Below are 11,249 nucleotides of genomic sequence, written 5' to 3'. Positions count from 1 at the left end.
TCATGGTTCTTGTACGTGACTTTGTTCTTAGCTGTTTAAGTCGCCAGTAATATCTTATTTCGCGCTCGGCATGTTCCGGGCCTGTAGAACAGCCAAGCCGACTAAATCTCCCGCTTTCAAGTGGAGAGATTCAAGGAGATCACTCCTGATGCAGACGAGTTACCAACATCAGTGCCGCTGAACGTTCTGTCGGAGAGTTGGACATTGGTCATTCACTAAGAGATTTATTAGGCTCGGCGTTAACGGATGACACCAACAGATCCTGTAAAAGAGCTCCCTCTCCGATTATATCTTACCTGTCAGCTCTAAGTTATGTCCACAAACTCAATTTTAAAGGTTATCCACAAAAGCATTTATGATCCATAATCTCTTATTTAATCAGTGGCCTATCTTCGTGTACATATTACGAGACCAGTCTTACATGAGCTTGTTAGATCTTTTCGACAAACCTCAACTCTTCGGCGTTTCAACGCTGTCTTTATTCAGCCATGTTCTTGTTAGCATTTTACCGCTTCTTTCGTATATTGATTCCCTGTATTTTTTCCCCGCGAACTATTTTTAGTAGAAGTTCACGGCTGGTTCGCTATACAGACAAATGTATGGAAAGTTCAAAACATGACTGGACGCTTTCTGGCACAGCTACATCCCTCCAATTTTTTCTTAAAATCCTTTTCCTAGAGCCAAAAGTTTCCAATTCATGAATTTTTCAGAAGCGATGTTTTATGAATATTATTTGACATCGGATTTCTATACAAACACTGTTATTTCAAGCCTGTTTGCCTACTCGTCAAAATGGCGTCGAAAACCGTGATAAGGGCTATTTGCAGCGCGTACCCAGGCCCGTTATTCTGATAAACAAACCTCACGATTATTACTGTTTAGATACCAGTAGATATAAAGGTCATAGGTTCCGAATTGGCACCCCTTCGCGTGCGGCTGATAAAGGTCTTAATTTCAGACGCTCTTGAAAATTGCCACTCTTACCCGCTGGAAATCTGATGCTTTTGGAATACGTATTCGCTCAAGTCCACGTAATCTTGCCTCTCAGGTTCGGCAGAAAAGAGCACACACCAAATGACAACAAAATATGTTCCTAACTCCGTCTAGCTACAGGGTGTTTCAAGTCATTTAGTATTACTATAAAGACTACTTTCTTTTGAGTTGACGGACAGGTAGGGCAAACATGGGCTGCTACAAGTTCCGTCGTCATTAGGTACTTAACCAAACATACAAGTACTTCGATTTAATTAAAGCAGGAATGACGTCGGTCAGTCTTGGACTGCTACCGTTGAGTCACTTTTAATAGCATCACGTAGAATGTGTGGATAGGCCCTGTCACCACTAGTCGTAAGCAATTATTAACACCTTTGTAATTTTCAAATTTAATATTCCTAAACAAGGGGGTCAGACATGGGCCGCTACTTGTCAGTATGGCGTGAGCTATTGATACTGTACTTTTAATATAATTACTTGTATGCAAAGGTCACTGTCGGCGAATGTTCCGTCGGATAGCGATAGATATGAGTTCTATTCTGTTATTGTTCGTATGTCAGAGGTCATATATAGGCTGCTAATTTGTCAATACTGTTCTTTCCCTATTATCTCATTATTTGCCCCTTCATTCGCGAGTTGTGTGGTCTTGCTTTGCAACCACATTTTTATGGCTTTTGGCGCCTTTTTGCTCCACCTTTCCTGAGCATCATACATTTATTTACCATTTACATCGTCAACTAGTACACTATTTTTTATTTCCAATTAAAACTGCCACATTACAGAAGAGGCCAAAAAATGCCAATTCATGAGGTAATATTTGTCGTATGCCATACCATCTCCAGCAAACTATAATCAAGGACAGAAGGTCTTGAGACAAATGTTACTAATCTTATGTGACTGACCAGTGAAGCCATGTTTTTCGTTTAAAGCCCAACTTACTAGCCCACTCCTCCCCCGAGGCAATGTTGAAATCCGCAAGTCATTTTTATTGCACTAACTCAACATTGTAAAGGGGTGGGGGTTGGGAAACGGACACTACTTGTTTGCGCGTACTGTGATTCTGTTGCGTACTTAGGGGAACATTTGTTCCAACCCTTTTGCCCTTGATTGTAGTTCTACGCCACGTAGAGCTCCCGTATTCGTCCAGAATATTGCATCGGTATTAAAATACCCCCAACCAATTGACAAGCTCAGTATGGGTCAGTATGCCATTTGATAACTTTTATTTTATAAGTTATAGATAAGTTATATACTACTTTTTGGACCTTGTAAATATAGGTAAACACTTACAGTGTCCACGATTACCAGTTTTACTAAACGCCCAGCCACTTTAATAAAGTATTCATTCATTCATTCATTCATTCATTCATTCATTCATTCATTCATTCATTCATTCATTCATTCATTCATTCATTCATTCATTCATTCATTCATTCATTCATTCATTCATTCATTCATTCATTCTTTCTTTCTTTCTTTCTTTCTTTCTTTCTTTCTTTCTTTCTTTCTTTCTTTCTTTCTTTCTTTCTTTCTTTCTTTCTTTCTTTCTTTCTTTCTTTCTTTCTTTCTTTCTTTCTTTTTTTCTTTCTTTCTTTCAAAGCGCTTTTTCCAAGTTGTCCTTGCCCACATCTATAAGGTAACTCTTGAATAATTCAAAGCCACTTAAACAAACAGTAGCAAAGTGTAGCCGGATCTTTGTGTAAATCAGAATCAGCATTGTTGAATAAAATGTATAATCAATCTGTCGGTTAGACAAAACTAACCTTCTTCAGGGGCTGCAAATAGCTAAGTAAAAATTGGAAATAAACGGTTACAATATTTAAAGATGATACTAACCGAAATATTGGGCAATAAAATTATTTTAGCTGTCCAGTCAGCCTTCCATTTGATTTTACCCATATCTATAGGCTATAATTGTGTGATAAAGAACAAAAAAGCATACATATCGCAAAGATTTCTTTCAATACATAACCCCTAGAATTGAATCCTTTAAATTCTCCTTCGACCCATTTAATTTTCAATAAAGATAGCGAAAAAAGAAAGCATGCGAAAGACGTGTGCGCACGCCTGAGAAGACACGTGACTCATTTCCATTGCATGAATTGCAAATGCAATATTTATTGATCTCGTGATATAAGATAAACAACATCAAGCTCCCAAAATTGCACCCGACTCTTAGTACTGTCATTACTATTCTATAAGCTGCTTTAAAATGAAATCCTTCCTTCCTTCGCTCAATAAAATAAACTACTTAAAGGTAAAAAAAAACAGTCATTTATGGTATTAAAATAGTATCTTCACACCAAAGCTTGTAGCCCGCAGAACAAAAGCGTTTTCTTGCCTTCTCAAAAACTTATTAGTTTCTCGAACCTTGAATAAGCCATGCCAAAACTTAGCACAATTAGCTCTTTCTCTGTTTAAGACGGCTTTCGGCTGATGGAAACATAATTATGTTATCGAGCACAAGTTGAAATGTTAAAATAACACTTCTGATAACTTGGTTGTAACATTTCGTAAGTTGTTAATTTGTGGAGGATTTGGGCTGGGTGAAATGTACTGTTGGGGTTGATCAATGTATATCTCCTAAAGCTACCAGAGAGGCCTGCGTATAGCTACTGAAGAGGTTGAGACATTCAAAGTTCCTCTTCTTCACTGATCGATAAATGATATTGTTGGTGGTGTCTACTTTGTTTCTTTTCTCCTTTCCATTTCCCTACATTTTCTTTCTTTTCCCCACGTTGCCACTAAGCTTCTGTCAGCAGTGGAAAAGGTAGAGCTCAATTTTAAGGCGACTGAAGGAGCCAAGAAAATACTTGGTGTTGCATACAGATACATACATCTTCAAAGTGTCAGGCCCCGAGAACATAACGCCCCACTGAATACAAATACTCTAATAGGAGCCTCTGTCTCCACTTCCATCTCCATTTCTTGAGTCAGCCCTCTCATGAGTAGATTTAGTTTTGGAACGGGTTTTTCCCGCGAAAAGTATTATGTTTCCGTTGGGACTCGCATGTAACAATAACAAACACCCCTAATACCACACACTAGCAAATACCACTAACATAGCCTTGTTTTGGTTTGGGCTATTGAACTGTGGGCGTGCAAAACCTCCCCTGAGAGCCGTTCTAAAAATAACTCGACTCGTGAAAGGGTTGACTCCAAGGCTGAGTATGAGAGATAGTAGGGACTTTACGCAGACACGACGCCGATGGCAACGGAAAATAAAGAAAAGCCTTAATGAGCTAAACAACGGCACGTGCATTACAAATTTTGATACATTTCGTCGCCATCTTCGGCCAAACAACGACGTCAAATGCGCAAATTCAAGGTTTTATGGAGAGCGTGAGTACATGACAGTAAATTTTCATTCTCTGTGCTAACTTGAAGACCTTTACCACCTAGCCTGTTCTGGATAGTTCGGCCATTGGCCCGATTTATATCGGAGACGGATAATCCGTCTGGACGAACTTGGGCAAGAATTTTTTAGTTCGTCTGATAATCCGTCCGTGTATAAATACGGGCAACAGACGGATTATCCGTCAAGACGAACTATCTGCTTAGTTCGTCTTGGCAGACCAGCTAAAGTGGATAATCCATCTGTGTGTATAAATGCAGGGACAGACGAACTTAGATGCCAGAATCAACACCTCGTTACATAAAGCCAGCGGTCTCTTAGCAGTGGGATACAAAATGTGTTCGTATAAACGAAGTACCTGAAAGACCAGTTTCTCGCGACTTGCATAATCCGTCTAGTATAAACGGGACGAACTAATACTGTGTTTTATAGTTCGTCCCATATTTATACTAGACGGATTAAACGACCAGACGGATAATTCGTCCAGACGAATTATCCGTCTCTAGTATTAATCGGGACATTGTAGAAGTTGAACGAATTGAAATAATCGCGAAGTCGTACAAGTAACACGAACTTGTATTTTCAAGTGCCGTTTTCGTTGCCGTCGTGGTTGCGTTAAGTCCCCAATGGCTCCAACTGATGGACTCCTGTCCAACCCTTAAAGCCCCAATAGTGACCAGCATCTAATTTCTCCTTACAATATCGTTGTAAAATGCACCATTCATGTCAAGAGAACCTATGAAGAGATCACCGCAGATGAAAAGTCTTGATTTTCAGTGAATTCTCACAGCTATGGAGCACAGTGAGGAGAAATCAACGTTAACATCAGGGCATTGCTGGTACCTTTTCCGTTAGCTCCAAGTTTCTGATCAACTTTCCCAACAGATATTATCGGCTAAGTATAACTATATAAATGACAGTCTTCTATAAAAACAAATTAAACAGCACAGCACCCCGATAATTAAACGAGATCATTTCGACTATCCGACAAAAATGTGCGTACAGATTTTTATGGGCCTCAAAAACTAAACTTTAACTGAAACAGACCCTCTAAGGTAATAATTAGTTTCTGAAAGACTAAAAATCTACACATCTAAGGTACTTGAGCTTGAGATATTCAATTACAGCCGAAAAACGAATGAACTGTTTGAAGACATTTCTGGGTTCCAATCAGAACAGTTCCATACAATATCTATAAAGCACTTTGTTTGTATCTTCAAAGAAAATTGGTACATTGGTTCTTAAGATGTTTTGTGTGGAGCGAAGGCAGATGTAAACATCCCACAATTGTTATTCCTTTTAAAAAGCAGAGATATTTCAAAAAAGAGAACGTCAAGGTTTGCATTTTTGGCAAACATTATTGATTGATTGCCATGGAATAGGCCATTTCCGAGTTGCGTTGAACCTCATTATGAAAGCGAGGCTAAGCGCAAAACTTTTATCATGAAAATTAGTTTTCATTCATAAACAAACAAAACTAATTTTCATATGAAAAGCTTTGCACTTAGCCTCGCTTTCATATTGAGGTTCACTGCAACTCAGAAATGGTCTATTAAAGTCACTTTGAAATAAAAGATTTGCCCCTGGCAAAAAGCATGTAGTAAAAACAGCAGAATTGATATTGAACATTTTTTTTCTCACTGTAAATTGGATTATCTCAAGGAAAAGTCCCCTTCAACAACTTTGCCCATTCCAGGTTAAGCTTGCGTTCACTTTTTATCATCAGTAGCAAGCACAGCATACCCATAAGGCTTGTCGGTTGACTTCTTGAAGATCATCAACACCATTCCCGCCAAACAAGCGAGGCACATCCCAAACAAAGCCATCATTGAAGTAGGGACGGATTCTACAAAGAAGAAAATAAAATAGAATTAAACATCCTGCAGAAGACTTCCATACGTTGTTCTTCAATCCATTGTCCCAGATTGGTTTTTAAGGTGTGACGATAACCAGAGGACGCGAGGAAAAACAGCCGGATCAAGGATGAGAATAAAAAACAAAGTAGATCCACGTATAAGGCAATATGATATTACGAGGTGATACTTCTCATCGCAACGCTATCCTGGTAATTGATAACTTTTTGCTTAATTAAAAGTGCACAGTCTTCTTACCATTCTTTTCCAGACCACTACCACTCTTTTCACTTCTTTTTTCGCGAGCCAGGTGGAGTGGACCCTGTGCCAAGGAATACACGCCAGTCACGTGGTCACTCACTTCACGTCTTCCTCTGCTACCGAACGAACAGCTTTTAGCGCATTTGGAAACTGGATTAGTGGCATTGCATACGGCCACGTGACAGTTAACGAAGACAAATGGATGATCGGCAATGAACTTGAAGGCTTCTAGGCTAAACCGCTGGGTACCGACTGAAGGCGCCGAGTGATACTTCAATGTTTGGTCATCCGGACATCTAAGAGATAGAGCAAAATAGTAATTTGCAGTTACGAAGACACTTAAAGTGCAAATATGAATACAGTACAAAAATTGAAGCAAGACGGTAGAGAACTCGGCAAGAAATATCTCAGCGTGCCTACCCGTTTTTGATGAACTCGTATTTCAGACTTTTCTTCTGATCCTGAGTGGGCGTGGCGAAACATCGATCTGCTCTTATTGACAGGTGCTTGTCATCTGATGCCACTGATACCTCGAAAAATAGACGTCTTCGCAGCACTACAGCAACAGGAAAATCATCCTTCATGTAAGGACTCACAAATCTGTTGTCAGGAAACATATCCAGAGAGAGAGTATAGTTTCCTTGGCCTTCGTCGCTAAACACAAGCTTCCTGTTACTTGGCTTGAAGCCCACTGTTGACACCACCCCATATTTGGAGTAGAAGCAGCTGAATTGAATTTCTATCTCGCGCACGCGTGTTATGACATCCTCAGCTGCTACAGGGATTTCCAAGACGGCGTTGGAGTAGACGATAGCTGTAGGTGTGTGCCTCCTTGTTGTATTGCAGCCGGTCAGCTGGGTAGTGAGAGAGAAATGTGCGCTTGTTTCTGTAGCTTTGCATGTGATGTCCAAGAGTCGAAGATGCCCACGATCAAGACCACGGAGAAACGACTTGGGAATGATGATCGTCATATTTTCGCTATTGCACAGGACGTTAACTCCTGAAGCTAAAGAAAGAGAAAAATGAAAGATCCTCAGCTTACGTTTAAAAACATACTGCAATACACGGAAGAAAAATTCATTCTGGAATTCTCTGAAAGTCGCGTTACATTCTGTGAACCAGATAGAACTGGGCTAGGTTGTAAATCCTGTACTCCAGTTTCCAACTCTTTGTTGTGGCAAAACAATAGGGGACTGAAGTTAGCAGAGTAAAGGCAGCAGAAAGTTCACGAATATATTGGCGCAAATAAGATACAGATTGTCAAACCTACAACAGAGGTAAAATTGTCAAAGACTTCAGAAAAGACATGTTTCAGACGAAGGAAAAAGGTATCACTTTTGCGAGAAAAAATTAAGAATCCCATATTCAATAATTACCATGACATGTTCTGTTATCAGATGATAAGCTCAGTTCCTCGTCTGGACATTCACACTTGTAGCCTCCCATAAAATTCAGACACTTATGGCTACAACCGCCATTACTGGACACAGAACACTCATCGATATCTAAAAACAAGAACATTTTAAGCACTATAGTCTAAAACAGAAAAAAATCGTTTCCTTTAGTTTTTCACCTGTTCAAGCTGTGCTTTCGGTGAACTAGGACTTTTAAATTTAATGTTTTGGGTTTTATTCACGGGGTTTTTCATCTCTTAGTTTCATAAGCATATACAGGCAAAAACTAACGATAGAGAAGTCCTGTCTACGTTTCAGTCCTACGTTTCGGCGACATCTTGGCGCCATTGTCAAGAGGAACTACAATTAAATATGCGATTTCAAGAGTAACCAAATAAAAAGAGAAGTTTACAAAATAAAATGTTGAAGTAATGACGAGGAGGGCTAAAAGAAACACACTGGTGCTTATAGCCTCCTGGATCCGTTGTAGATCCAAAAATTATGGTGGTACATGCTGGCAGGTTCACGTTAGTGGTAATATATAAACTACATACATTTGTATACAAGTTTCAAATAAAATAATCCGGGTATTATTAAAACATGGGGCTTTGATAGTGTACAGAAAATTTTCACGCCCTTTACGGAAAGAAATAGAGAGTTTGAAAGCATTAGCATTTCTAGCTTTTGAAAGTACGGAAGTACGGATGTGTTATTAAAGGAAAATGTGTCATGACATTTTAAAGGCAGGAGGTAGTTTTGCATTTCCTTTTTAATGTCACAAGATGAGCCTGAATGTTGGGCATGTCATGCATGATACAAAATAAGGTGAAGTCACATTACGAGCCTAAATGGCCCATACGGCCAGAGCTTAACCGGGTCTCTGTAGCATGAAGCATGTAGGAATATTGCTAGTTCCCCCTGGATGGGATGCTAGGCCATTGCAAGGGTTCCTTAAGAAGAATGTTGCCAGTACCCATTTATGCACCAGAGTGAATAGAGACAATGTGGAGCAAAGTTTTTTGTCTAAGGAAGCATTAAACTGTAATGCAGAGACCAATCTGGCCTCGAACCACCGACCCTCTGATCTTCCGAACGTCCAATCGAAAGTCCGACGCTCTAACCACTACACCCGCACTGCGCACTTAAATTCATCTTTTTTCACTTTCCGCTTTCTCTTTGAATGCCCCTTGAGGATACGGTTTATTATAATATTATTATATTAATATTATTATTATAATAATTAACCCACCAATGCACGAAACTGCTTTGTCATTGTTCGTCCACTGACCACGTGATCCACACTTCTTAAAGGATGGGCCTTGAAGCTGGTAACCTTGTGGACACGAGAACGAGCATTTGGCGTTGATTTTCATGGGTGACGTCACACAGCTGTTCGGTGAAGCTTTCAGATAGCGACTGAGATTTAAAGCTGGACATTTTTCTACAAATGAAATTGAAATAGAATATGACCGAATAGCGTTTTAACGATTTTAAGGATTTTACTTAGTTTAAATATTTTGAATTGCACTGCTGGAGACCAACAGCTACTTCCCAGTTTGTCCAGGATTTTCCTTGTACTAGTTCAACTACTTTAACTGGATTGATTTCAAAAAAGTGTATTAGACACCCTTTGCACAATAATAATAATAATAATAATGACACTGATAGTCGCAAAAAAAGTGATATTGATAATGGCTATGGCTATGGTAATGGCAATGATAATGATCATGGTAGTGACAATGACAGCGGCAAGGACAATGACAATGGTAATGATAATGGTAATGAAAATGACAATGGTAATGATAATGACAATGGCAAGGACCATGACAATGGCAATGATAATGATGATGACAATAGCAAGGACCATGGCAATGTCAATGATAATGGCAAGGACCATGATAATGGCAATGATAATGACAATGGCAAGGACTATGACAATGGTAATGTAATGGCAAGGACCATGACAATGGCAAGGACTATGACAATGGTAATAATAATGATTATGACAGTGGCAAGGACTATGACAATGGTAATGATAATGACAAGGACCATGACAATGGCAAGAACTATGACAATGGTAATGATAATGACAATGGCAAGGACATGACAATGGTAATGATAATGACAATGGCAAGGACTATGACAATGGTAATGTAATGGCAAGGACTATGACAATGATAATGACAAAGGCAAGGACTATGACAATGATAATGATAATGACAATGGCAAGGACAATGATAATGATAAGGACCATGGTAATGGTAATGATAATGGCAAGGACAATGATAATGATAATGGCAATTACAATGGCGTGGACCATGATAATGGCAGGGACCATGACAATGGCAATGATAATAGCAAAGACCATGATAATGGTAGTGATAATGGCAAGGACCATGACAATGGCAATGATACGGCAATTACAATACCAAAGACAGTGATAATGGCAAGGGCACTGACAAAAACGATGTCCACGGCAGTAATTGACAATGATAGTAAGATTGATAATGTTAATGATGATCAAGAGATGAAGCTCTCCAGTGATTGAGTTAAGTGTTTTCCGATAGTGAACTTCCTAAGTCTAACATAACATTTTATTAATTGTACCAACAACAACTTCTAAGTGGTATAATAACACCATACATACAATAATACAGTGAAAATCGCCTCAATCATGTATTATTTCTCAATCTGCACCGTGCTGAAAGAGTTACGCCGCTTGGCATTTGAATGCATAAAATGTTTATCGAGTTTCAGCTTTTTATTTTTATTACTAATACTATGTTTTACTTTTTTAATTTGTTTTTCGTCGTAGAAAAACAGATTTGTTTTTGTTCTTATTCACTCTGCAAAAAGTAGTTTTCAGGTGACACACTTTTGCCTTGCTAAAATGCCAGTAACACGGTAAGAATGTTTGTTTCTTTTGCTTGTTTTGTCTTTGTTTTCAGAGAGCCCTTCTACAGTGATGTGCGGTAGCGAAAAACGTGACGGTTGGTTGAGTCGTCAACTTCAGAGTCTACATATTATTGTTGCAGGCGTCAAAACAATTTAGGTTTTACTTGAGTTGTGTGCAATTAATTTTGAATTCATAATTCAATGAGCTGCCGTGACGCCGCGTTTATCCGCCCAATGGATGCCTTTGAAAAGTTGCTGTTTTCGCTGAAGCAGACACCTCATTTCCGTGAATTTTTTTCAGAGATTTTTGCTGCTTTAAAACAGTCGTTGCCCTTGTTTTCTAACGAGGTTAGGCAGCTCCTTCATTTGCTGAGTGTTTACATCTGCCGTCCGTCATGAACGTGGGAATTACGGTGAATCCTTTCTCAGAGCGCTCGTTGAAACCTATCTATAAATACGAGCCATACAGTAAAGGAACACTACTGCATCTCTTAAATA

The 11,249-nt window shown here is 39.1% G+C and overlaps 1 protein-coding gene and 1 long non-coding RNA gene across 3 annotated transcripts in view; one reads left to right on the top strand and one right to left on the bottom strand.

The window, feature by feature from the left end:
• The first annotated feature begins 2,446 nt into the window (after positions 1-2,446).
• Positions 2,447-5,552, top strand: LOC146452412 (uncharacterized). The gene is made up of 2 exons (XR_014859762.1): positions 2,447-4,501; positions 4,573-5,552. It is a non-coding gene; the product is annotated as an uncharacterized LOC146452412 (long non-coding RNA).
• LOC146452411 (ZP domain-containing protein-like) overlaps positions 4,939-11,249 on the bottom strand; it is a 38,763-nt gene continuing 32,452 nt past the window's right edge. For both annotated transcript variants that reach the window (XM_085097917.1, XM_085097918.1), the window contains 5 exons: positions 9,106-9,297; positions 7,839-7,967; positions 6,883-7,468; positions 6,460-6,758; positions 4,939-6,194 (listed from right to left, as the gene is read on the bottom strand). In XM_085097917.1, coding sequence (XP_084954043.1) covers positions 6,058-6,194; positions 6,460-6,758; positions 6,883-7,468; positions 7,839-7,967; positions 9,106-9,297 — 1,343 coding nt within the window. In that variant the 3' untranslated portion in view covers positions 4,939-6,057. The remainder of the gene's footprint in view (positions 6,195-6,459; positions 6,759-6,882; positions 7,469-7,838; positions 7,968-9,105; positions 9,298-11,249) is intronic.

Source organism: Pavona decussata, unplaced genomic scaffold (genome assembly GCF_977016875.1).
Source record: "Pavona decussata unplaced genomic scaffold, jaPavDecu1.1 SCAFFOLD_371, whole genome shotgun sequence".
Classification (NCBI taxonomy): Eukaryota; Metazoa; Cnidaria; class Anthozoa; order Scleractinia; family Agariciidae; genus Pavona; species Pavona decussata.
Note: the sequence above shows the minus strand (reverse complement) of the source record. Positions and strands in the feature narration are given on the sequence as shown.